Source organism: Bolinopsis microptera, chromosome 7 (genome assembly GCF_026151205.1).
Source record: "Bolinopsis microptera isolate Bmic1 chromosome 7, MBARI_Bmic_1.0, whole genome shotgun sequence".
Classification (NCBI taxonomy): Eukaryota; Metazoa; Ctenophora; class Tentaculata; order Lobata; family Bolinopsidae; genus Bolinopsis; species Bolinopsis microptera.
This window is the reverse complement of record NC_087078.1, coordinates 11,060,404-11,088,106: the sequence shown is the minus strand read 5'-3', so window position 1 is coordinate 11,088,106 and position 27,703 is coordinate 11,060,404. Positions and strand designations below refer to the sequence as shown.

Genomic DNA, 27,703 nt, shown 5'->3' with positions numbered 1-27,703 from the left:
ACTACTAAACTGAACTATGTTAAATAACATGGCAGCTGGTACTTTGTAAGAACTGACTGCTATCCTGAAACTTGATTCTTCGAAAACCGTTAGTAAATTTGTTGCTTTGGTAAATTTAATGCTATGGTAGTACGATATATTAATATAGCAAACTGACCGTCGTTCTTGTAGCAGAAACTAACAACCCAGGGACGCTCAATCTCTGATACAGCCTTCTTGAAGGAAGGTTCAAACAGTGCTATAACAGGAGAAGGAGGCAGACTGTCCATCACGTAGCTCATCATGGACTCCATGTCTCGCTCACCGTTGTATTGTTCTCTTCCTGTGTAACGGTTTTGTTTTTAAATATGGCAGTCTCAATATTGGGCATTCATATTTACCGCATAATAGGCATTGGAGAAATGTTATTATATGTCAATAAAAACTATAAACATTCTGAAGTACTCCAAGATCAGCTTAACAAAATGGCTCCTTTTTCACATTATAATTGACAAATTTTTTGGCTTTCATGATCAGTCTAAATCACTTTATTCCAATCCTCATATTCATAAAACCACAAGGTATTATCTCAGACTTGTAATTATACATAATTAGAAGATCTAATTATACATACCACTAGGCCGGTAGAGATAAAGAGATGGGTAACCCCTCAGATGGTGACACAGATCTCTGGCATCCGCACAGTTCACAGCCCCTATACGTACCACTCCTTCCAGCTCCTTAGCCAGTGCTCGCCACTGAGGAGGTCATTGTTAGTCAGGTAAAAATATTCAATCGTTATGGTTAAATAGCCATGTAGGTAAAAGATTCGGTAGTTTTTAGATGAGCCGCGCTGTGACGTCATTTATCTTGAAATTATTACCGTCAAATGTCAATATCATATTTTGTTTTATTGGGGTTGTAAAAATATTTGACAAAGAAAATATATAAATTCTATGTTTAAAGTACGTAGCATCTTAATTAATATTCAAATATATACACAGTAAAGATAAAATTTAGTTTCTTTAAAATGATCACATAATTACTGTTCTAGCGTTTAACCAGCTTTCCTTAAACACAATATAAGATAAATAGGAAAAGTTCTGACTTCTGTGCGAAGCAGCAAACACAAATTTTGTAAGCGGCTAATGATTTCTCTTTCAAACAACAAAGAAATTCACATTTTGTGCATAACTTTAACGAATTTCTCAATAGTCTCACAGTACCACCTCTCACATCTCAATAGTCTCACAGAACCACCTCTCACATCTCAATAGTCTCAGCAGTACCACCTCTCACATCTCAGCAGTCTCAGCAGTATCACCTCTCACATCTCAGCAGTCTCAGCAATACCACCTCTCACATATCAGCAGTCTCAGCAGTACCACCTCTCACATCTCAGCAGTCTCAGCAGTCTCAGCAGTCTCAGCAGTACCACCTCTCACATCTCAGCAGTCTCAGCAGTACCACCTCTCACATCTCAGCAGTCTCACAGTACCACCTCTCACATCTCAGCAGTCTCAGCAGTACCACCTCTCACATCTCAGCAGTCTCAGCAGTACCACCTCTCACATCTCAGCAGTCTCAGCAGTACCACCTCTCACATCTCAGCAGTCTCAGCAGTACCACCTCTCACATCTCAGCAGTCTCAGCAGTACCACCTCTCACATCTCAGCAGTCTCACAGTACCACCTCTCACATCTCAGCAGTCTCAGCAGTACCACCTCTCACATCTCAGCAGTCTCACAGTACCACCTCTCACATCTCAGCAGTCTCAGCAGTACCACCTCTCACATCTCAGCAGTCTCAGCAGTACCACCTCTCACATCTCAGCAGTCTCAGCAGTACCACCTCTCACATCTCAGCAGTCTCAGCAGTACCACCTCTCACATCTCAGCAGTCTCAGCAGTACCACCTCTCACATCTCAGTAGTCTCAGCAGTACCACCTCTCACATCTCAGCAGTCTCAGCAGTACCACCTCTCACATCTCAGTAGTCTCAGCAGTACCACCTCTCACATCTCAGCAGTCTCAGCACTATCACCTCTCACATCTCAGCAGTCTCAGCAGTACCACCTCTCACATCTCAGTAGTCTCAGCAGTACCACCTCTCACATCTCAGCAGTCTCAGCAGTACCACCTCTCACATCTCAGTAGTCTCAGCAGTACCACCTCTCACATCTCAGCAGTCTCACAGTACCACCTCTCACATCTCAGCAGTCTCAGCAGTACCACCTCTCACATCTCAGCAGTCTCAGCAGTACCACCTCTCACATCTCAGTAGTCTCAGCAGTACCACCTCTCACATCTCAGCAGTCTCAGCAGTACCACCTCTCACATCTCAGTAGTCTCAGCAGTACCACCTCTCACATCTCAGCAGTCTCAGCACTATCACCTCTCACATCTCAGCAGTCTCAGCAGTACCACCTCTCACATCTCAGCAGTCTCAGCAGTACCACCTCTCACATCTCAGCAGTCTCAGTAGTACCACCTCTCACATCTCAGCAGTCTCAGCAGTACCACCTCTCACATCTCAGCAGTCTCAGCAGTACCACCTCTCACATCTCAGCAGTCTCAGCAGTACCACCTCTCACATCTCAGCAGTCTCAGCAGTACCACCTCTCACATCTCAGCAGTCTCAGCAGTACCACCTCTCACATCTTAGCAGTCTCACAGTACCACCTCTCACATCTCAGCAGTCTCACAGTACCACCTCTCACATCTCAGCAGTCTCAGCAGTACCACCTCTCACATCTTAGCAGTCTCAGCAGTACCACCTCTCACATCTCAGCAGTCTCACAGTACCACCTCTCACATCTCAGCAGTCTCACAGTACCACCTCTCACATCTCAGCAGTCTCAGCAGTACCACCTCTCACATCTCAGCAGTCTCAGCAGTACCACCTCTCACATCTCAGCAGTCTCAGCAGTACCACCTCTCACATCTCAGCAGTCTCAGCAGTACCACCTCTCACATCTCAGCAGTCTCAGCACTATCACCTCTCACATCTCAGCAGTCTCAGCAGTACCACCTCTCACATCTCAGCAGTCTCAGCAGTACCACCTCTCACATCTCAGCAGTCTCAGCAGTACCACCTCTCACATCTCAGCAGTCTCACAGTACCACCTCTCACATCTCAGCAGTCTCAGCAGTACCACCTCTCACATCTCAGCAGTCTCAGCAGTACCACCTCTCACATCTCAGCAGTACCACCTCTCACATCTCACATCTCAGCAGTACCACCTCTCACATCTCAGCAGTCTCAGCAGTACCACCTCTCACATCTCAGCAGTCTCAGCAGTACCACCTCTCACATCTCAGCAGTCTCAGCAGTACCACCTCTCACATCTCAGCAGTCTCAGCAGTACCACCTCTCACATCTCAGCAGTCTCAGCAGTACCACCTCTCACATCTCAGCAGTCTCAGCACTATCACCTCTCACATCTCAGCAGTCTCAGCAGTACCACCTCTCACATCTCAGCAGTCTCAGCACTATCACCTCTCACATCTCAGCAGTCTCAGCAGTACCACCTCTCACATCTCAGCAGTCTCAGCAGTACCACCTCTCACATCTCAGCAGTCTCAGCACTATCACCTCTCACATCTCAGCAGTCTCACAGTACCACCTCTCACATCTCAGCAGTCTCAGCAGTACCACCTCTCACATCTCAGCAGTCTCAGCAGTACCACCTCTCACATCTCAGCAGTCTCAGCAGTACCACCTCTCACATCTCAGCAGTCTCAGCAGTACCACCTCTCACATCTCAGCAGTCTCAGCACTATCACCTCTCACATCTCAGCAGTCTCAGCAGTACCACCTCTCACATCTCAGCAGTCTCAGCAGTACCACCTCTCACATCTCAGCAGTCTCAGCAGTACCACCTCTCACATCTCAGCAGTCTCAGCAGTACCACCTCTCACATCTCAGCAGTCTCAGCAGTACCACCTCTCACATCTCAGCAGTACCACCTCTCACATCTCACATCTCAGCAGTACCACCTCTCACATCTCAGCAGTCTCAGCAGTACCACCTCTCACATCTCAGCAGTCTCAGCAGTACCACCTCTCACATCTCAGCAGTCTCAGCAGTACCACCTCTCACATCTCAGCAGTCTCAGCAGTACCACCTCTCACATCTCAGCAGTCTCAGCACTATCACCTCTCACATCTCAGCAGTCTCACAGTACCACCTCTCACATCTCAGCAGTCTCAGCAGTACCACCTCTCACATCTCAGCAGTCTCAGCAGTACCACCTCTCACATCTCAGCAGTCTCAGCAGTACCACCTCTCACATCTCAGCAGTCTCAGCAGTACCACCTCTCACATCTCAGCAGTCTCAGCACTATCACCTCTCACATCTCAGCAGTCTCAGCAGTACCACCTCTCACATCTCAGCAGTCTCAGCAGTACCACCTCTCACATCTCAGCAGTCTCAGCAGTACCACCTCTCACATCTCAGCAGTCTCAGCAGTACCACCTCTCACATCTCAGCAGTACCACCTCTCACATCTCACATCTCAGCAGTACCACCTCTCACATCTCACATCTCAGCAGTCTCAGCAGTACCACCTCTCACATCTCAGCAGTCTCAGCAGTACCACCTCTCACATCTCAGCAGTCTCAGCAGTACCACCTCTCACATCTCAGCAGTCTCAGCAGTACCACCTCTCACATCTCAGCAGTCTCAGCAGTACCACCTCTCACATCTCAGCAGTCTCAGCAGTACCACCTCTCACATCTCAGCAGTCTCAGCACTACCACCTCTCACATCTCAGCAGTCTCAGCAGTACCACCTCTCACATCTCAGCAGTCTCACAGTACCACCTCTCACATCTCAGCAGTCTCAGCAGTACCACCTCTCACATCTCAGCAGTCTCAGCAGTACCACCTCTCACATCTCAGTAGTCTCAGCAGTACCACCTCTCACATCTCAGCAGTCTCAGCAGTACCACCTCTCACATCTCAGCAGTACCACCTCTCACATCTCACATCTCAGCAGTACCACCTCTCACATCTCAGCAGTCTCAGCAGTACCACCTCTCACATCTCAGCAGTCTCAGCAGTACCACCTCTCACATCTCAGCAGTCTCAGCAGTACCACCTCTCACATCTCAGCAGTCTCAGCACTATCACCTCTCACATCTCAGCAGTCTCACAGTACCACCTCTCACATCTCAGCAGTCTCAGCAGTACCACCTCTCACATCTCAGCAGTCTCAGCAGTACCACCTCTCACATCTCAGCAGTCTCAGCAGTACCACCTCTCACATCTCAGCAGTCTCAGCAGTACCACCTCTCACATCTCAGCAGTCTCAGCACTATCACCTCTCACATCTCAGCAGTCTCAGCAGTACCACCTCTCACATCTCAGCAGTCTCAGCAGTACCACCTCTCACATCTCAGCAGTCTCAGCAGTACCACCTCTCACATCTCAGCAGTACCACCTCTCACATCTCACATCTCAGCAGTACCACCTCTCACATCTCAGCAGTCTCAGCAGTACCACCTCTCACATCTCAGCAGTCTCAGCAGTACCACCTCTCACATCTCAGCAGTCTCAGCAGTACCACCTCTCACATCTCAGCAGTCTCAGCAGTACCACCTCTCACATCTCAGCAGTCTCACAGTACCACCTCTCACATCTCAGCAGTCTCAGCAGTACCACCTCTCACATCTCAGCAGTCTCAGCAGTACCACCTCTCACATCTCAGCAGTCTCAGCAGTACCACCTCTCACATCTCAGCAGTCTCAGCAGTACCACCTCTCACATCTCAGCAGTCTCAGCAGTACCACCTCTCACATCTCAGCAGTCTCAGCAGTACCACCTCTCACATCTCAGCAGTCTCAGCAGTACCACCTCTCACATCTCAGCAGTCTCAGCACTATCACCTCTCACATCTCAGCAGTCTCAGCAGTACCACCTCTCACATCTCAGCAGTCTCAGCAGTACCACCTCTCACATCTCAGCAGTCTCAGCAGTACCACCTCTCACATCTCAGCAGTCTCAGCAGTACCACCTCTCACATCTCAGCAGTCTCAGCAGTACCACCTCTCACATCTCAGCAGTCTCAGCACTATCACCTCTCACATCTCAGCAGTCTCAGCAGTACCACCTCTCACATCTCAGCAGTCTCAGCAGTACCACCTCTCACATCTCAGCAGTCTCAGCAGTACCACCTCTCACATCTCAGCAGTCTCAGCAGTACCACCTCTCACATCTCAGCAGTCTCAGCAGTACCACCTCTCACATCTCAGCAGTCTCAGCAGTACCACCTCTCACATCTCAGCAGTCTCAGCAGTACCACCTCTCACATCTCAGCAGTACCACCTCTCACATCTCAGCAGTCTCAGCAGTACCACCTCTCACATCTCAGCAGTCTCAGCAGTACCACCTCTCACATCTCAGCAGTCTCAGCAGTACCACCTCTCACATCTCAGCAGTCTCAGCACTATCACCTCTCACATCTCAGCAGTCTCAGCAGTACCACCTCTCACATCTCAGCAGTCTCAGCAGTACCACCTCTCACATCTCAGTAGTCTCAGCAGTACCACCTCTCACATCTCAGCAGTCTCAGCAGTACCACCTCTCACATCTCAGCAGTCTCAGCAGTACCACCTCTCACATCTCAGCAGTCTCAGCAGTACCACCTCTCACATCTCAGCAGTCTCAGCAGTACCACCTCTCACATCTCAGCAGTACCACCTCTCACATCTCACATCTCAGCAGTACCACCTCTCACATCTCAGCAGTCTCAGCAGTACCACCTCTCACATCTCAGCAGTCTCAGCAGTACCACCTCTCACATCTCAGCAGTCTCAGCAGTACCACCTCTCACATCTCAGCAGTCTCAGCAGTACCACCTCTCACATCTCAGCAGTCTCAGCAGTACCACCTCTCACATCTCAGCAGTCTCAGCAGTACCACCTCTCACATCTCAGCAGTCTCAGCAGTACCACCTCTCACATCTCAGCAGTCTCAGCAGTACCACCTCTCACATCTCAGCAGTCTCACAGTACCACCTCTCACATCTCAGCAGTCTCAGCAGTACCACCTCTCACATCTCAGCAGTCTCAGCAGTACCACCTCTCACATCTCAGCAGTCTCAGCAGTACCACCTCTCACATCTCAGCAGTCTCAGCAGTACCACCTCTCACATCTCAGCAGTCTCAGCACTATCACCTCTCACATCTCAGCAGTCTCACAGTACCACCTCTCACATCTCAGCAGTCTCAGCAGTACCACCTCTCACATCTCAGCAGTCTCAGCAGTACCACCTCTCACATCTCAGCAGTCTCAGCAGTACCACCTCTCACATATCAGCAGTCTCAGCAGTACCACCTCTCACATCTCAGCAGTCTCAGCAGTACCACCTCTCACATCTCAGCAGTCTCAGCAGTACCACCTCTCACATCTCAGCAGTCTCAGCAGTACCACCTCTCACATCTCAGCAGTCTCAGCAGTACCACCTCTCACATCTCAGCAGTCTCAGCAGTACCACCTCTCACATCTCAGCAGTCTCAGCAGTACCACCTCTCACATCTCAGCAGTCTCACAGTACCACCTCTCACATCTCAGCAGTCTCAGCAGTACCACCTCTCACATCTCAGCAGTCTCAGCAGTACCACCTCTCACATCTCAGCAGTCTCAGCAATACCACCTCTCACATCTCAGCAGTCTCAGCACTATCACCTCTCACATATCAGCAGTCTCAGCAGTACCACCTCTCACATCTCAGCAGTCTCAGCAGTACCACCTGTCAAAGGATTAGCCACCACAACACACCCTCTCTCACTCCCTCTAGTCCTCTTAAAACTAGTTCCCCCATCACGTGACACTTCATCAACTGTTTCCAGAGGTGCCACAGCTGCGGTAATCAGTCCTCGTCTCACGAACATCTCCTGAACTCCCTTCCTGAACCAGCTCATCCTGATGAAATACACCAGGGGGTTGAGCAGTGCGTTTGTCTGGACCAGGACTAAGTAGGTTAGAGGCCAGAGGTAGTGTTCAAGGAAGACTGGGGTGGTCTTGGGGTCTGGGACACCGTGCTTTCTAAAGATGTCTCTTTTGAAGTTTGTCGCCAGCACGATCACGAATCTTATAGCAGCCAGAAGGACGGGGATGTTGCAAATTAGGTAGAGGCCCGTGAACATGAGAACAGTCACAGTTGCTTGGTGGCGCAACTTACGGTTCTTGGATTGCTGGTTGCGCCTCGAGCGCAACACAAACGCCGAAACAAGCGCTGAAGTGACAATGGGTATTGGAGGGAAGACCAAGCAGGTGATAGAGAGATAAAGCTCTACTGTCGGGTAACCTTCCTTGTGTTTGAAGAAAGGGTAGGTATTGAAGTCAGGAATAATGAACTCTCCCAGGAAGCTAACTGCCACAATAACACGTGTCAACAGGAATGTAGCGTACGCTACCAGCGCTACCACCACGTGTCTCTCCTGCACTACAATCACCCTACAAGCCAGCTTCACTGTCCTCAGAACACTCAACACTAAGACCAGGTAGATGGAGAAGAAGATGAAGGGGTCCCAGGTCATGGCCCACAGTGTCCGGAACACTTTGTCACTGAAGAGGAGAGGTTGTCGGTTGCCGCTCAACATGGTGACTGCGTAGGGGTAGCCGTTAAAAGAGATCCAGGAATCACAGAGCGCTATGACCATGTGGACGAGGTAGTTAGCACTTCTCTTCTGGTTCCTGAACATGAAGAAAGAGATGAGGTTGAGAGGAGTTCCGACTAAGGTACAGAAGAATGAGAAACATCCTAGGAATCTGTCTATCTCCGGAACAGGGCACACTTGTGTAGTACAGTTTGTTGTCATGGTAACAGGCGCTGAATGTTAGCGTAATTTAACACATAGTCAGTGGTAACAATCGAGAGTTGTAAAATAATGACAAGTTTAAAAATGGGTATTAGATCTACAAACTAGATCCAAAAGAATAAAATTAGTAGAGACTTAATTATATTCTATGCAAAAAGACACAACAACGAAAAGGTTGTAAATTATAAGACAGCAACAAACTTCCAGCAGTTTGCTGAGGCAACAACAAATATAAACTACCCTTTGTGCCACTGTAGCCTAAAAAGTCATACGTCACTTATCACAAAGGTCTACTTTATCAAGCTACAGGATGTAGACATATAGACAAGTTGGTTGAGACTTTGTTAACAATATGACAATGTAATATGTAACAATATGAAGGTATCATATCTTGCTACTATAAAGAAGGGCACATAATATCTGTTGTGTTATGGAAAGTGTTAGTTCCACTTTGAGAGGCTGAATTCTGACTAAATGTGGCTGACTTGGCAACAAAGTGCACAAATATCAAATGTTTGAGAATATAAAGCGCTGATTGGCTACTGGCGTTTAAGATCTATTTTACAATTTATTTTCAGAACGATTGGAGCTAGGCGTTGAACAATTATATCAGTAAAATCGATAAAAATTGATATTTAACACGATAAAAAAGTGCGAGCTGGAGGCCATTATAACACTTTATAACATGTATAGATAACATATTATATAATTATAACACTTTGCAAACCAAAAATCAGAAAACCAAGGTGTGGTCTCCACCACAAATAACAAACTTAGTGACTGAGGCTTACAACGCAGGGTGACTGAGGCTTACAACGCAGGGTGACTGAGGCTTATAACGCAGGGTGACTGACGCTTATAACGCAGGGTGACTGACGCTTATAACGCAGGGGGTCATTGCTAGATCTAGTCGCTGATATCTGACTATATCTGACTACTATTCGTATATATTAGTGCTTTTCATGCAACAAGTAAAACAAATCCTTTATGTCATGTTTCCAGGGTTTGGACTGAAATATACATGATATAACTTATATCCAAGTTATCAAAACGTTTAAGTTACTGAACTCAGCCCACAGTATCATTATCTTTACCAAATAAAGATATTTCCCGGATAATAATAAACCCTCTGATATATCCTACAAAACTAAGTGGAGGCAATATGTTTTATCATAAACTCATGAATAATAATTATGGACTAATTACGGGTCCATAATTCCTCCTAGTTAAAGTCTATAATTAAAGATGAGACTTCCCCACCTCTCCCCACTGGGAGGCACCAGTTTACAGTCTGAGGATGTGTCTTATCAGTTATCAGGTCGTTAACTTGGGCCAACTACCTGTATCTTATAACAATAGTTTGAATAATGATGTATAATTATGTGGCCGCCCTAGACCTTCAATGTAATGACTACGAATGAGGAGTGAAATCCTCGGTATATGAAATGTCTGTGACATACCAAGCAGTTGCACTGCTAGAACCGCAAAAGTTGCTACTTCAGGTCCTCATCAATACATCTATTTAATTGACGTCTGATGAAAGGGAGCCTTTCAAATAGACTATCATGACACTAGCTGGGTTTACTAATGTTCAAGGATTGACCATTAGTTGCTGCTGTAAGGTCCTATAGTCACAATATGGATGAGTTACAAAACTGCAAGGGTTTTTAACAATAATTATATTCAGCTCCAAGTCCTTTCCATGCAGCCCCTTAAATACAGCAACAAAGCTATTAACATCAAATCTAGAGATTTATAAAACTAAGCGCTATCTAGGATCCTTTGAAAGTTTGAAGTATTTGAAACCGCCAAATTGACAAGTCGTTGTCAATATCACGAGTTCGTCTGTATTGAATTACGAATATTAAACTATCTGACATAGGATGTATCAACAACCATTTAACTGCAACAAAGACCTCTAGCAGTGAAAAGTACATCAGGTAGTAGGTACCGATCAGCGATACGTCACAGCGGATACACCAACAAAAGACACTTGCCAACCAGGGAAGACACCAGTGCCTAGTGTCTCTGCAGGACACCCTAGTACCTAGTGTCTCCAGACAAGACGTCAGGATAACCTCTGACACGCCTCACCGTCACAACAACAACAAAAAGACTTGCAAATCGGTCTGACACTCTGACGCTTATAAAAATGAGTCCCTCTCATAATTAAGAAACTGCAACATGGTTCTCCAAACGCCACGTGGTTACTGCGGAGGAAGCACGTGGTAACTGCGGAAGAGGCACGTGGTTGCTGCGGAAGAGGCACCAAATTACGGGTATGCCGACTCAGGATCTTCTCCGTTGGCAAGTTTACATCAGGGTCATTCATTAACCTCAGAGCAAATACTACAGGTATAATTATATAGGAATTACCACGTGGGTATTACAGAGGCCCACCAAATTACTACCTTGCCGAAAGACCTAAAGGGGGCTAACAGTGGTGAAATTTAAGAATTCAGTCGCTGAATTATTCACAGATTCGTCCGGTTATTCTTGAATTGATGCACTCGGCTTATTAAACACGATAGAGCCATCTAGTAGAGCAAGATTCGCTACTCAATCCTCGTGAATGACTAAGACTCCTGTTATAGTCCTGTATCTTATCTTCACTGCTCTATAAATTCGTGACCTGGTCATCAAGGGGGGGAGGGGGATCTACCATCAACTTTGCCGAAGGATCTTTCAGTGACGTTGGCAGTGTTACGAATATGTAGGGGGTCTTAGTTTAATAGACCAACGATAATGCTGTAACCTGTCACTACCAGTATCCCGTCATTGATAAGGCATTGCTCCGACACAACTGCAATGCGCAAACTAACGAAAAATGAAAATAAGGTATCGTTATTAAAGTAACTCTGTGACTTTTCACTTTTCGGCTATAAAAGTAGCACAATGAAGTTGAGTCGCAGAGTAACAGCTTATTATATAACAGCTTGAATATATAATATACACTAACCAGTCTAATACTTATCATAATTGCTATTACGTAACCAGGTCATTTTAATATGCTAAGGATCTACTTAGACCTGCAAAGGTTACGTAGTCTCCAGACAACCTTTCCGGGACCTTTCTTGCACGTGCATTGTCTCTTCCACGTGCAATTTCTAAAGTTCTAATTTACCTTTTCCACATAATTTCCATGGCGTATACTACAAATGTAGTACAGCTGCTTGATTTCATAGACTGTACTATTACTAATTGTTTATCTTGACAAAGTTTCACATGGAAATCAATGATGGGTTTCAGACGAGATGATAGATACCCAATAACCATCCGCAATAATAATATGAAGTAGAATCCTATCATTATACACTCTCTTCTACTCTTCTAGTGTCCGAAAACTGCAACCCAATTAGATTTAGTTTCTACACAGTCAACATGGTGCCCAGTTTAACATCAGTCAAAATCACAAACCGACATGTTCGCTCAAGTCATATTTTGATAACTCGCTCAAATACCTTAACCAAATTGCCAGATCTTTGCTATAAATCGTTCAGATTTGATAACGAAATGTGTGTATATCCGGAGAAAACGTTGACAGAATGACAATTTTGAATATGTCCTACCTAAGACATATTCAGATTTTAGCTTTCAGCAACCAAAATTTCACTGTTTTGACTGAATTTTTCTTGAATGACCATCTTACAAGGTCACTGAGGATAGCACAAGACAAGATCGAGGTACTCAATCTTCTATTCCCAAAGAAAGCTTTAATAAACGGAAAATCATCACAATATAAAAAGAGATTTTGGAAGATTTTTGAAGAGGAGCTTTTCTGCCGTCCCCTTGACCGAAATTGGCGACTGAGGTACTGAAACTTCTATTCTTAAAGAAAGCTTGTAAATACAGGGTGTCCCCAAACAAGGTTATTAAATGATTTTCGTAAAATTATAATAAGCAAAAGTATTTGCTGTCAGATACAAAATCATTTTGGTCAAATTTTGTGAACTTTCAATAGCTACTACTTTTGTAACTTTAGAACTAAACATTTCTTAAATGAGCAATGTTACGAAGGTTTATCCAATGCTTAATTTTTAAAAGATTGATACATACAAATTTCAATTAATTTGACGCTCGAATTTTAATGTATGTATCTTGCAAGATTCATAATAAAGAGTAATCGATGCATTCGCGAATTCCAACCTAAAGAATACGCACTATACAAGATACAAGGGTCAAGAAACAGGTCTCTCCCGAACGTTGGGATGGCCGGAGGTGCTTATCTCCTTTTCAGTAACCCTAAGCCACTCTGTGCCGAGGCACTATACTAGCTGTAGGGGGGTTAGTCCTACGAGCCAGAGGGTGTGTATCACCAGCCGAAGCTGTACCAAATCACAGCTTGGTAACTGGCCGACTTGCATCCGACCGGATTTGAACCGGGCCTTCTGCTTGGGAGGCGATCGTGTTACCACTACACCACCCGGTCGACAATACGCACTATACGATATGAACATCAAGACTCAACAGTACGTCCCTTTGCAGCGCTGTAAACATACAGACGTGGAGATGAGAGAAATTAGCTCATAACACAAAGGAATAAGCGAGTAACATCACTAATAAATAAGCAAATATTGCCATCTAACTGGTCCTGTCCTGGTCGTTTAGGAGAAATGGAGTTACTGGATGGTAGATATCATCTCTCTCCTTTTAGTACGATATTGACATATTGTGACTTATCACTAAAGTCCTCAGTATCGCTGTGGTCCCTGGGACCCTGTATTGCAAGACGTAATAACTGTAGATTCGTTAAAGTGAGTATGCAACAATGACATGACTTGAAGGAGTATTCCTAGAAAACATAACATTAAAGTACGGCACGGCAGAACTTTCCCAAATTGGTGGCAGCAGGATCACGTTAAACACAGCTCTGTTAAAGCTTAAACCGTGCATTACTAAAAGTAAAATATTGCGTACACTATTATGGGTCGTTAGCTCCTGAGCAAATGAGCAAGATACCCGCGTAACTGATATCGAGGATAAGGACTGAGTTTAACATACTCTTTATAGATAAAAATACAAGATTTTAACAAGGCACTAAATAAAGGATCATTATTCCGTTAAAGCATGGGTTTCTTGCTTTTATTATCAACAAAAGGTGGGAAAGAACATGAATATGGTTAATATCCGTGCGCATAAGATTGTCTTTGTTCACCAATACTCAGCACTAGTTTCCGTTTATTAGTCTCATATCGGTTTTTTCCCTTCGTAATAAACAAAGAAAGTTGCCTCATGCTCGGGCTATGTATAAAGCAGAGCTGCGCTATATCAACATTAACGTCAGGTACAAGTTCATTGTATCTATGAATCTGCCTAATGATTACTCAGATTAGGCTGGTTTCACAGGTGTCAAAATATTAACTACATGCAGTCTGACCAATTTTCAGTTACTACTGGCATATTTGTATAGGACACTAGGGCGGTACTTTCTTAAAAAGATGGACACGAAGGCGAATCACATGAATCACTTTAAAAACATGGACAAACGGGTTTTTGCGCCCTCGTGTCCTCCGCCCTTGTGTCCTACGCCCTCGTGTCCTCCGCAATTGTGTCATCCGCCCTCGTGTCTACCGCCTTTGTTTCCTCCGCCCTTGTGCTATATTTAAACAAACTATAAACTACAACTGTAGCAATAATTTCTACTGATAAAGGTTACGATGATTACCGCTACAATTGTAGTGAAGTGAAGCACTTCTCTACGACTCTAATGCGCTAATGTGTCATAAGGCTGGCTTTTCACTGGACGTTAGTACAGATGTCAGTATATCGGTAACGGGAGACTACTGGACACTGGACCAATAACTAGACACTAGACACTAGACCAATAACACCGGTAACTGTTTACTGCCACTGGGCACCGGTCAGTGGTTATATTGGTTATAGATCTGCCAGACTAGCAGAGTGCTCACAAGCCAGGGAGATGACACCAGAGTAGTACTGCTGCAGTAAACACCTCACTAAACGAATAACTCCGATGAAAAATAGCAACAAGATATTATTGCTTTGGTCGATAAAACAATAAAAGTGTATCCGCACTAGTATTTGAGTATAAAACACAGTCAAAAGTTACAAAATATTCTAACCAACAAATTATTTACAAAACTATCCACTCTTCACTAATGCTAGCTCCCTAACGACTTGACAGCTCAGAGCAAGGGTTTAAAAATGAATATTACTCTTTACCATGAATATTACTCTTTACATGATCCGCCTGCAAAAAGATAACGGTCTCCGGGTAAAGTACTAAAGATCTGTCATATAGAGGAAACTTAAAACTTGAAAGCTAAACCACAGAAGGATAGGTACTTGTGCTAACTAGTAAAACGACATAAACCCCACAAATAATATTGTCACCACACATGGACAGTTTTTTTGCGTCAGAACTAGGAACCGACCGGTCTAGGATTTGGCTTCCGGACCGGAAACGACCGGATATCAATCTATTTTCCGGTTTGCCGGATTTTGCCTGGCCGGAACCGGGTATTAAAAAGAGGAAATTTGAGGCTGCGGGAAAATTGCCGGAAAATTGAAATTAATCCTTGATTGTGGGTTTTTATCAATTATAATATTAAAAGCCATGTGGACACAATAAGAAAAAACTTACAGTCCGACTATAAACTGTGTTCATGCCCGTCGATGTATAACCGAAACTAACGAGACGTGAATTTAGTAACAACAATTGAAATTAAATCTTCTTATTTTCGAATATAATAGCTGACTGAGGCGCTTTACTAAAGGATGCACCATGCATAATGGCTTACGCATCAATTTTGAGAGGTCTGAAAATATTCGATTATAATAATCGATATCTCAAAACAAAAAATCGCCAATAATTTTGATAATCTCCTTTTATTTAAAAACGCTAAAAATGATTATTTCTGCCATAATCGATAATAAGAACATTTTAAATGTGGTAGCATTCCAACCTTATAGAGTAAAGGTAGTTACCACTAGTAAGTTAACTAAAGATGGTTTCACGTGTTACCGTTATATATATATATCACTATCAGAAAACAGATATTTATTAAGTAAAACAGAAATAAAACGTATTGTAAACAGGTTAGTAAATAGTATCAGATATCAACTGTATCCCCAGTTTCAGCTTTTCCTCTGAATATATCATCTACTCAGCTATTTATTTAAGTGTGTTATCTACTCACAGAAATAGCTCAGCCTAAAAATCTTTAATATCTCCTCATGCCCTCAAATATCAAGATTTAAAACAACAACAAAAAACACAAAAATGCAATGTCAAAATTAAGTTTACGTCAGCACTGTACAATGACTGACGAACAAAGAGAAGACTGTGTGAGTGCGTGGTAAATACACTGTGATGCTGTGTGTTGTCACCAAGGTATTATCGGGACATGAGAATTACCGTCACTCATCTCACCCAAATGAAATGAGATGCAAAATATACAGCCGGAGTTATTGCGACTTATATGTGAAATATATAATCTTCAGGCAGAGTTGTATGGCTTCGTTATTCGGGATCGGTGTAGAGCATCATAAATATCACATACGTAAGCTGTGCTGATAAAATGAAGAATGTGCGATTAATACTCATATATAATAAAGGGCCAACATATGGAAAATAATTGTATTCTGTTTTTAACACTTTTTAAAATATAAACACAGAATAGCACAGACATTTAGAATATCAGCAACGTCGCTTATTTAGCTACACATCCTCTAAAATAAACTCGTGAGCACCAATAAATTTGCTAAATTACCAATAAATCTACGTAATCTGTGCTCGATGGCAGATATTGCATAAAGTTCCATTTCCGATATCGTAAGTCTTAATGATCTCCTCGCACGTTTACTTCCTTAGATGCAAAGCTAAAGGATTACTATGATAATGATCTGCTCAATGCCCATTACTTCATCAGACATCATTTATCACAACCACACAATTTAAACATTGATAACTGATTTATAAATCAGTTATCAATGTTTAAATCTATAAATAGATTTGTGTTAATAACAGCCGACTACTTGTTTCAAATACCAAAGCGGAGCACATCAATATTTTATGTTTTTTATAGATGAGAAAACGTGAAAAAAGAAGCCCAGGTGGGATACCATTACGAAGAAATGGGGCAGTTATCTATTCACTCACAATAAGTAAGGGTATTTAACATGAATAACTAATGGTGACCTTATATTATATTTCATAGCTAGACTAAGTCACCGTGTCGCCGTGTGCTTTATGGATAGCGCAGTATTACAGAGCAACAAAAAGATAACAGTACCTAAATACCAGCCAGTGGTAGTTCTCTAGAAGTTGACCACACCTGCACGTATTTATCAGAACTTGGCATCTTAATTGCAATTTTGTCATTGATTTTGAGCACTGGGCACAAATTATGAACATCTGGTACCAAAAGAGGGAAAAAAAGTAAAAATGAAAAGAAATATTCATGCTATATAATTTCTATATTCATAAAATTTTCTTCTCTGTCAGCAGCGGTCATTGGTTGTTTTGAACTTGAGAGAACTCAAGAGAACTCAATCCAATCTGATATAACATATAATTTATCTCAAATTCAAGACACTGAACACTGAACAGTAGATGAAACTAAAGGGACAATATATTGAACAAGAATCCTCTTAAAACCCACTCAAAAGTGGTACTCACAGCAGGGGCCAGCTCGTGGCAGTGGGAGCAGCGGGGAGAGTAAAAGTTAATAAACCACACATTCTCCCCCCGGTTATCGACCGAGGTGGCAAAGTCGCCTGAACTCAACGTTATTATCTCCGTATCGTCACCGTATATATCTGCAAAATTCAAATGGTGAATACATACATACAACATACATAGCGACTGTGCTTCATATTACATAATCACAAGACAATTTAATCTTTGAACTATAATATTATTGCGAATAGGCTGATCAAAAAAGAATAACTCAAAAGAATGGTCCAATCTGATGAAATGTGCCATATATAGCTATATATTATAATATGTGCTGTATAATAACAACAAGGTGTAGGTTACAACAGCTTTACAATCCGTTAAAGTTGAACTAACCAAAGTCCTCGTAGTACTGATAACTGTGTCTCTCTCTTTGTTGCTGTCGCTTGTTGTCCTCCTTCAAACCTTCTTCTCCGTACAAATCATATTTTCTTCTTGTTCCTTCGTCTGTGTAGAGTTATTTTATTACGAAAACGTATTTACTGTATCAAATTTGGAAATTATGTTTCTTACAATTCTTTTTAGAACCAAATTCGCGTTTTTGACACCATCTTGGGGTCCAAATTTTGGGCACTAAAATTCTTATTCCTGGGCAAATTTTTTATTTTTTCATGCTGATTTGAAGGTCAAGCATTTGAACCAGTCAAAAAGGTTTGAGGTACATCTTTTACGGTTTTTACGGAAAGTCGTATTAAATTTAATGTCTTGATGTCAGTAAAATGGTAACAGATATATTATATATATATAATATATCGTCTCGCTTTACATATAGTTTCATTGATCACACCTCCTGGTATGAGGTTCACACATAGTGGTTTCCCTTTGTTTCACTATAATATTTACATTCTACATATTCCATTTTAATATGTGCACAAAGTTAGAATAGAATATAATGGCCACATTTTTTTTTTTTATTTGAAAATTCAATTAATCATTATATATATAAATCAAGCGTTACATTTCAGCCATGCAAAATTACAATGACATATTTTGATATACTAAATGGTAAATGGTACTGCAATATAAGTTGCTTAATGTTTGGCCGGATGACAACTAACGAGAAAAATAAACTTGATTATATAATAATTAATTCGGCTGAACCAACACATAGCAAGAGCCACATTAACGTTGGGGCCGTCAAACTGACACATCACTATAAAGAAGAAGAAGTAGAAGGAGGATGATATCATAACCATAATTTGAGTGCAACTAAACATCATTCTACAGTTCTGTTTAGTTTTGGTTTATATCTGCCGTGGTGTATATATAGTAAGATGTGTCCGTTAAAATAAAGTCGATCAAGTTAGTTAAATTAAATTCATTAACTGAATGCCTTCGCCCTTCAAGCGTTCATTTTAATGTCCGTTCAAAATTATGTTCGTTCACGCAATGTCCGGTCAAATAACGCCTGATAAGGTATGTGTGTCATGTTACTTGCTTAGTATAAGAAGCTAATCACTGCTTTATTGATAAGGAGGTACCGTATCGAATAACATCTAAACATGTGATACAATGTTGCTTTGTACCTTTCAGGTACAAAGCAACTTTGTATCACAACATTCTTCACAACATTCTTTTCGTTCTTGTTTTAACGCTTCCATCTAGTAGTTTATTTATACGTCATTACAAAGCATCTTTTGACACAGTTGATAATTGATTCAATGCAATGAACGTAGTATGTAGTGTTCATGAGGGTTTCTAGTTTTCTGATCGTTTATTTCGGTGAATCCTGAATGAAAACACTCTCTTTAGTCTTAACCATTGCTGGATTCTTATTTTCGCCCTCAAGGCACTTGGCTGCGCAATATTTACGTTAGTTTCTTTAATATTATTATAGCTCAATTTTCTCCCCTTAGTAAAATGTTAACACGACTGTCATGCATGGTTCTATGCCTGACAGTTTCGCACTGCCTGGTTGATCGTCCAAACATCATAATAATGCTGATGGATGATATGGGTTGGGGTGACGTGGGGATCAATGGAAACTGGGCTAAGGAAACCCCTTTTATCGACAAGATGGCAGCAGAAGGTATGTTGTTCACGGACTTTTACACAGCTAACCCGCTCTGTTCCCCCTCAAGAGCAGCTCTGATGACGGGGAGACTACCTATTAGAAATGGATTCTACTCAACGAACGCTCATGCTAGGAACGCTTACACTCCTCAGACCATTGTCGGTGGTATTCACGAATACGAGCAGCTCCTCCCTAAACTCTTGAAAGAGGCTGACTACAAAAGTAAAATAATTGGAAAATGGCATCTTGGACAAAGGAGACAGTTCCTACCATGTAATAGAGGGTTTGATGAGTTCTTTGGCTCAGGAAATTGCCATTTTGGACCATTTAACGATGTTAAAACACCCAACATGCCAGTGTACAAAGACGACAGAATGGTTGGAAGATACTACACCAACTTCACTATTAACAAAGCAACGGGACAATCCAACATGAGTCAGCTATTCCTAGAGGAAGGACTATCCTTTATAGAATCACAGAGTGTCGCCAAGAATCCATTCTTCCTTTACTGGACCCCTGATGCTACACACGACCCGAACTACTCAAGTCCCATGTTCCACGGTAAGAGTATTCGGGGGCGATATGGTGACGCGGTCATGGAGATGGACTACTGTGTCGGCCAAATCTTGAAGAAGCTAAGAGAGCTTAATATAGAAAAGGAGACATTTGTGTTCTTTACGTCGGATAACGGGGCAGCTACATACAGGAGGCGAGATGGAGGAGACAATGGTCCTTTCTTGTGTGGAAAAGAGACAACATATGAGGGAGGGATGAGAGAACCAGGGATAGCTTGGTGGCCTGGTTCAATCCCTGCTGGAACCATTACTCATCAGCTCGGAAACATCATGGACCTTTTTACTACCAGTCTAACTTTGGCAGGGGTAAAACCGCCTCAAGACAGAATTATTGACGGCATAGACCTGTGTCCAGTTCTACTGGACCAGTCAGCCCCAGTGATAGACAGGCCTATATGGTATTACAGAGGTAACGAGATGATGGCAGTGAGGGTGGGCGCTTACAAGGCACACTATTGGATGTGGACTGAGTTCGGGAATGATCCAGTTTCCTTTACTTTTTGTCAAGGACAATACATAAAAAATGTAACTGTGCATGACCAAGTGGATCACTCTGATGCTCCAGTTCTCTTCAATGTTAATAGGGATCCAGGAGAAAAGTATATTATCGCAATCAAAAGCAAAGAATACAAAGCTGCCATGGCAATCATCAACCCCATCGTTAAAGAGCACAAGGCAAACTTGGTACCAGGAGTGCCGTCCCTAAACTATTGCGATGTTGCAGTACAAAATTGGGCTCCACCGGGATGCGAGGACATTGATTACTGTTTGCCTGTTCCTGATTCTAATCCCAAGCTTTGTGTGTGGACCCACTGACTGACTGGAAATTATTAAAGTGCACCAATTTAGAATTGGCAGTTTTTAAAAATTGAGTTCAGCCAATAAAAATATTCACGAAAATCAATCCAATCATTTCCGAACCACTTTTAATCGATTTTACGGTAAAAATACGTTTAATATATAGTATACTCGAGATTCTTAGCGTTTCGAGTGGAAATACCTGAGATTCTTTGTTATTATCATCACTACCAGAGATCTCAACTGCCAATTCTAAATCGTTCCACTATAGTTCAGTTGTTGTCAGATAGCTATTTGTACAATTTGACATTTTATACACGTGTACGTAGCGTTAAAATTAAGTTTCATTTTCAAGAAAATTTTAAGTATTTTATTCCTTTGTAGACCAAAAGGTGTTAAGTCTAATAACAAAATATGTAAATAATTATTTACTTTTAATTCAATTAACTTAAAATTCAAAAATTAGAACAAAAAAAGGTTATTACAAAAATTAGTTCATTATCTTATATGAACATACCACAAAAAACTTTTTAAGAAAATCATACAACTGTAAAACTAATACAACACTAACAAAGTAACAAGAATTCTGCCCGTTTTTTGTTGTGGCGGACTAGACGCTAAATTTCCGATTATTGCAAGCTCTGATCATAGACCACTTCACTTATCATAATATTACTAGAAAGCTCGCGGTAACAGGGATGAAGCTAGTAGTGTTCTTTGAAAGAAAGTTTTATTTGCATCAAAAAATGTTCAAGATACAACCGATTTAAATGTAAAACACTTTAAACACAACGTAATTGCCACAAAACCGATCAAAATGTCCTTCCAGCAATCTTTGCACGTGCACGTGTGCATTACAACACATGTGCACTACAACAACGTGTGCACTACAACACCGTGGCTATGTAACCTTTTGTTTTTTACCTAACTTCCTATTTGTCATATAATTTGCACGTGGGCGGTCGTATAGACGACAAACATACATAAGACAATGTGAAAAATGTGACACAAAAACGTTACCTTTTAACACTTCATAGGCTTCATTGATAGCCATGAACTTAGTTTCAGATTCTGGATCATTCTGAGAAAAAACGTTGTGTTAGTACACTCTGCTTTATCAAATCTTAAATTAATAGATTCATAATAAATCCAGCTTATTTTCAAGGTGTGATTATTTTATGTTCTCTGCTAGGTATTTGATTTACTGGCTCTTTCTCAATAGTGATACAGCATGAGGACGCCATCATCTTGCAATTTGAAACCAGATGGTATAATAGGTCTGTTCTTTTGTTACGACAATTTCTTAGTGCTATTTTGACCTTATTTAGGCTATTTGAAATGTGATCATTGTTAAATTGCACTAAATAAAGTTCATTGTTACATTACTGTAAAGCAACATCACGATGTGCAACTTAGGAATCAGAGAAAAAAAAATGTTATCGACTGACCGGATCACTGTTGTTTCAATGCATAGTTAGTCAACTTTAGGATGCAAATGAAATATTAACAATCTGATGTGTATAATTAATGTTGTATTTGAAATATACAACTGTTTGTCCCATTTGTTAAATTTTGAGAGCCATTAAAAGTTTGGACACAAGTCTTAGAACATCCTGTACAGTGAACGTTATAATCAGATCCTGGTAGAATTACCTTGTTCCTGGTAGAATTACCTTGTTCCTGGTAGAATTACCTTGTTCTTGGTAGAATTACCTTGTTTTTGTCAGGATGACTGGATAGCGCTAATTTCTTGAACGCAGATCTGATCTCCTTCGTTGTGGCATCTCGTTTCACACCAAGTGTTGTGTAGTAGTCAGCATGTGACTTTTGAAGGAAGCACACTAATATCGTTACAATCAACAACCTTTTCATTGCTTGAAGTCATTCAATGTAAGTAAAATTTATTTTCTCATGTGATAAATTGAATTTGATTGAATTGAAATAATGATGACACGATGATGGAAAGTCAATTATAATTGTCCACATTGAACTTATTTTCAATTCTCATAGTAAATAATTCACATGAAAGGAAGTAAAATTTGTTTTATATATTAAAGTCATTATATTATATACAATTGTCGGGTGGTCAATTGTCGGGGGGTCAATTGTCGGGGGGTCAATTGTCGGGGGGTCAATTGTCGGGGGGTCAATTGTCGCCCACTCCTTTTCTTGACCATATTTCTACGCCATTTCTTTTATCCGAATCACAGTCAGTTCCAAAGTTAAAATTGAGAACGGTCACTCCGTTACATACTATTTTCAAGTATGCAGAAGTTTTATTTATAATCCAATGCTTAACTTTGTCAAATTATTCAGGTTCTGTTGTCATTTCTTCACAGGTAAATCAGTCGCAATTTTATATCGCCCTTTAATTTGCAATAAGTCTTTAAACTAAAAAGTATACTTCTTCAAGAGGCGCTGAAGGAAGTAGGGGTGTAATTGTTATCGGATGATTCACATAGAAGCCTGGCAATAGACAAATTCGTTTCAATTCGAATCAGAAATCCATATCTGGGTTTCTATTCTCAGAAAGACAGATCATGTTTGTAAATTAGAATAAGGGTAGATTTTATATTAGGTATATGAAAATTGTTTTTATATAAAAAGATCGTCATAATATTGCATCTCAAACACTTCGAAAACATATGTAGAATTAACAAAACATGAAAGAGGTATAGATGCAACATAGTTTACAAAACATATTAGTCGACAAAAACGACAAATATTTGTTAAAACCTTAAAGTAAAGTTACTTTATAAATTAGTTCCGAAGATGTAAAAAATAGTTCACCAGCATCTAAGTCTACGAAGCAGTAATATAAAGTGGACCTAAATGTAGATTATGTTATTATTATGCACAGTACTCAACAATATGCAAGAGAATATTAAGGTAACTCAATCTTTCAAGAAACACAGGCAAGATGAACGATGAATTGGTAGTGTGAAAACCGACTAACAAGTTATATTCCTCACTATCAGTTGCTTTGAAGTGAGATATTCAGAATGTATGAAGAAATTAAACGACATAGCCTTCAATGACCATAATTTTTCACCATATTTTTTAGCTGAATCACAGTCCACAGCAAAGTTGAAATTGAGGACAGTCACTCTGTTACACACTACCTTTAGGTGTATAGAAGTTTTGGTTATAATCCAGTTTTTAACTTTATCAGGTGGGACATTGTTCAGGAATTGTTTGTTCCAATTCCCCTCATTACATCCGCTAATAAAATAACTCCATCGGCTGAGTTCTACATTTTCACATCTCACCCCAAACATTTTTTGTTCGGACCCTCTTTGTCCGGGTAGAGTATAAAGAAAACGAATATCCCCCTCCGGCACGTTATCTGCTGTTATAAGCTGTACTGACTCTCCGTCTAAAAACGAGTAGTTTTTGGGATGTACAGCCTCACTCCAACCTGGAAATGGATCACTTCAAATCGACTTAATATTGTAACTATCTAATGGCTAACACAGTAATAATGTCATGAGGTTTTAACGTGTGTGCCACCTACTTAAAAGTTCAAAGATTGACACAAAGCCATATTCTCGCCTTACCTATTATAATCAGTTCCTTATTAACTATAATGGGCACTATGACTAGCCACAGGTGACTTAATCTAACTTGGAACATACCTGTGAAAATAACAGAAACAGATTTACTAACCGTGTTCAACTTCATTGCAATCAGTCTGACTACCAACTTCAGCATTTTCCTCAAAATCACTTTCATCACAATCCGTTTCACCGTCTTTCACATCATCAGTAGAACTACTAGATGCATGGCCACAACTCGTTTCAACAACATTCTTTACAATCCCTTTTACTTCTCTGGATTCTGACACATCAGCGACTTCGGTCAGTAAACTAGTCATCGCATTGAAGTCGATAGGGAAATTCTGGCGAAATTTCTCGACATTAAAATGCTGCAAGACATAAATAGAATTTTCGTCAAGATCTTTGCACTTTAAAGTCTTGGTGACATGAGATACAAGTGTGATCATGATTAGGTTACAATCATTTCCTGCCACTGCAAGTGACATGTCAATCTGCCGTTTGGAGAGCTCAGCAAAGTCTGCCACCTGTATCTTTGCAGGAATATTGTCTTACTTATTTCTCTGGAGGCAATATTTCTCACAAACAATCGTACATAATAACTTTGCTTCAGGATATAATGAGCCCTGCTAGCAATCTCGCACGCAAACAAGATCTCATCGTAGGAGTTGTTCTCAAACTGTAGAACATCTGTCTTGTAAAACCTAATGCATCTCTTAGTCAACCAGGACACATCGAATACATGTGCCATCTTGTTTACATCTTCAAAGATGCCCTTTTTCAGTTTATCAACTTCACCACTGTACATTGCTTCAACGAAGCAGTCAACTGCTGGCTTCGTAAAATCGTCCATCTCCAGGGTGGACTGAAATGTTCAGTTATAATATTATTATCAGACGAATTGAATTTTCTGCACTTATTTTAACAGCACCTTACACCGAGCTTTTAATTAAAATTCATGACTGAAATAGAATTCAAAAATTGGCAAAATATTAGATGAATAGAAAATTAAAGATTTCTAAAATTAATAAAAGAAGGCTCCAATAAAATATCATAAAATATTCTTGTACCAGAACTCTATTTCCCAACAGATACCAAGTCAAAATAAATACCTGAAACATATTGGTAGTGAGGTTGTCTATAACAGGACTATTCAATGACATTATCATAGAGTTGGTTTTTATCTCTTGTCCATCTTTTAGTTTTAGTAACAGATTCCCATGTACTTCAGAATTAATATGCTCTATTCCGAAGTTGGCAGGTACCCTGATTTGTGGAGCCATTGCTTTTAAATACTATAAAAGAAGCAGGTGGATTTAGACTTACGTCATTTCATAAGAACAAAAATTCGAGGAAATAATTTGAAAAAAACTAGTTTTATATTCACTGTAAAGTATGATAATTACCGCAAGACTGTGATAAGGGGTCGTTCACATAATATTACGTAATCAATATTTTAGCAATTTTTACCCCCCCCCCCCCCCCCCTCCGTAACTAATCGTAATAAAGACCCAACCCCCCCCCCCCCCCCTCCTGACAGCAATATTACGTAATCATGGCCTGACCATTACAACGACCTCCCCCCCCCCCCCCCCCCCCCCCCCTCGGCTGATTACGTAATATTATATGTGAACGACCCCTAAATGCCGAAATTTGCATATAAGTCATTACGCTAAAAATCAGGGCAAGAAAGAATCGAGGTTTTCTGTAAATGATATAGCTTGTCATTTCACAAAACAAGTGATTTAAAAAGTAAATTTCACTATCAAAAATACAATCAAAATCGTGCTATAACCCTCAAAAGTGGTGCACTATTGAGAAAAGACAATTTTTTTTGAGAAAAGACAATTTTATTATTTATCACCAATTCAATACATAATCAATAAATATAGGCAAGTTTCCATAAACGATATTTTATGATCGTCGCCGATAATCGCTTATTGAGCGCTTTTTCGGCGCTTTTTTAAAAAAAAACCGTTTACAATCGCTTTTTTTACGATTATAAACGGTTAAAAAAAAATCGCTTATAATCGACTATAATTGGTGTCATAATTCAAAAAAGCGCTTTTTTGAATTTAAAAGCGCTTATAAGCGCTTTTAAGCGCTTACTAGCGTCGCTGAGCGATTTGAAAGCGGTTTTCCAGTAGGATTAGCGCCAAAAACGGGTGGATAAGCGGTTGGCCGGATAAGCGATTCGTAGGCGCTTTTTTGAACCATTTATAAGCGATTATAAGCGCTTATAATTGGGGTGCAATTTAGCTGTTTGTAAAGCGCAAATAAAGCGCTTATAAGCGCTTTTAAAATTGAGTCAGGAAAACGCTATATTACATCTTACAACCGCTTATAATCGATTATAAGCGTTTTTTCAGAAATCGCTTATAACAGCTAATTCATCGCTATTTCACCGCTTTTACCGCTTTTCCTATCATCCATGGCCAGGTGAGCAGGAATTAAAAAGCGCTTATAAGCGCTTTTTCGATGCTGCCCCTAGCCTGGTCGGAACGGGGTAGTGCCCGGAATTTAAAAGCGCTTATAAGCGATTTCTCAATTCCCCTTAACCTGGTTGGAACTTTCATGTGCTTTTATGAGCAACCTGGGGTGCACAGGCAGAGTCAGGATTTAAAAGCGCTTATAGGCGCTTATGATCGCTTTTCTACCGCTTTTTCTATCACCCATGGCCTGGTTGGCAAGAATTATAAAGCGCTTATAAGCGTTTTTTCAATGCTGCCCCTAACCTGTTCGGAACAGGAGTGTGCCCGGAATTAAAAAGCGCTTATAAGCGCTTTTTCAATGCTGCCACTAACCTGGTCGGAACGGGGGAGTGCCCGGAATTAAAAAGCGCTTATAAGCGATTTCTCAATTCCCCTTAACCTGGTCGGAACTTGCATGTGATTTTCTGAGCAACCTGGGGTGCACCGGCAGAGTCAGGATTTAAAAGCGCTTATAGGCGCTTATGATCGCTTTTCTACCGCTTTTTCTATCACCCATGGCCTGGTTGGCAAGAATTATAAAGCGCTTATAAGCGTTTTTTCAATGCTGCCCCTAACCTGTTCGGAACAGGGGTGTGCCCGGAATTGAAAGCGCATATGATCGCTTTTCTACCGCTTTTCCTATCACCCATGGCCTGGTTGGCAAGAATTAGAAAGCGCTTATAAGCGCTTTTTCAATGCTGCCACTAACCTGGTCGGAACGGGGGAGTGCCCGGAATTAAAAAGCGCTCATTAGCGCTTTTTTAATGCTGCGCTTATAAGCGATTTCTC

At 41.3% G+C, this 27,703-nt stretch overlaps 2 protein-coding genes and 1 long non-coding RNA gene across 3 annotated transcripts in view; 1 reads left to right on the top strand and 2 right to left on the bottom strand.

Annotated features, from left to right (window-relative positions):
• LOC134818872 (dnaJ homolog subfamily C member 10-like) overlaps positions 1–22,770 on the bottom strand; it is a 28,575-nt gene extending 5,805 nt beyond the window's left edge. The window contains exons 1-6 of the mRNA XM_063828568.1: positions 22,603–22,770; positions 21,910–21,970; positions 17,839–17,949; positions 17,446–17,585; positions 614–737; positions 158–322 (exon numbers count right to left, since the gene is read on the bottom strand). Of these exons, the coding sequence (XP_063684638.1) occupies positions 158–322; positions 614–737; positions 17,446–17,585; positions 17,839–17,949; positions 21,910–21,970; positions 22,603–22,761 (760 nt within the window). The 5' untranslated portion in view covers positions 22,762–22,770. The remainder of the gene's footprint in view (positions 1–157; positions 323–613; positions 738–17,445; positions 17,586–17,838; positions 17,950–21,909; positions 21,971–22,602) is intronic.
• Positions 19,363–20,992, top strand: LOC134818874 (N-acetylgalactosamine-6-sulfatase-like). Its single transcript, XM_063828571.1, has one exon. The coding sequence runs from the start codon at positions 19,363–19,365 to the stop codon at positions 20,905–20,907; it is 1,545 nt and encodes a 514-aa protein (XP_063684641.1). The 3' UTR covers positions 20,908–20,992.
• A 665-nt stretch (positions 22,771–23,435) lies between the features above and the next one.
• On the bottom strand, positions 23,436–25,740 carry LOC134818525 (uncharacterized). The gene is made up of 3 exons (XR_010160667.1): positions 25,556–25,740; positions 24,556–25,308; positions 23,436–24,307 (listed from the first exon to the last, which is right to left on the bottom strand). It is a non-coding gene; the product is annotated as an uncharacterized LOC134818525 (long non-coding RNA).
• Between the last annotated feature and the right edge of the window lie 1,963 nt (positions 25,741–27,703).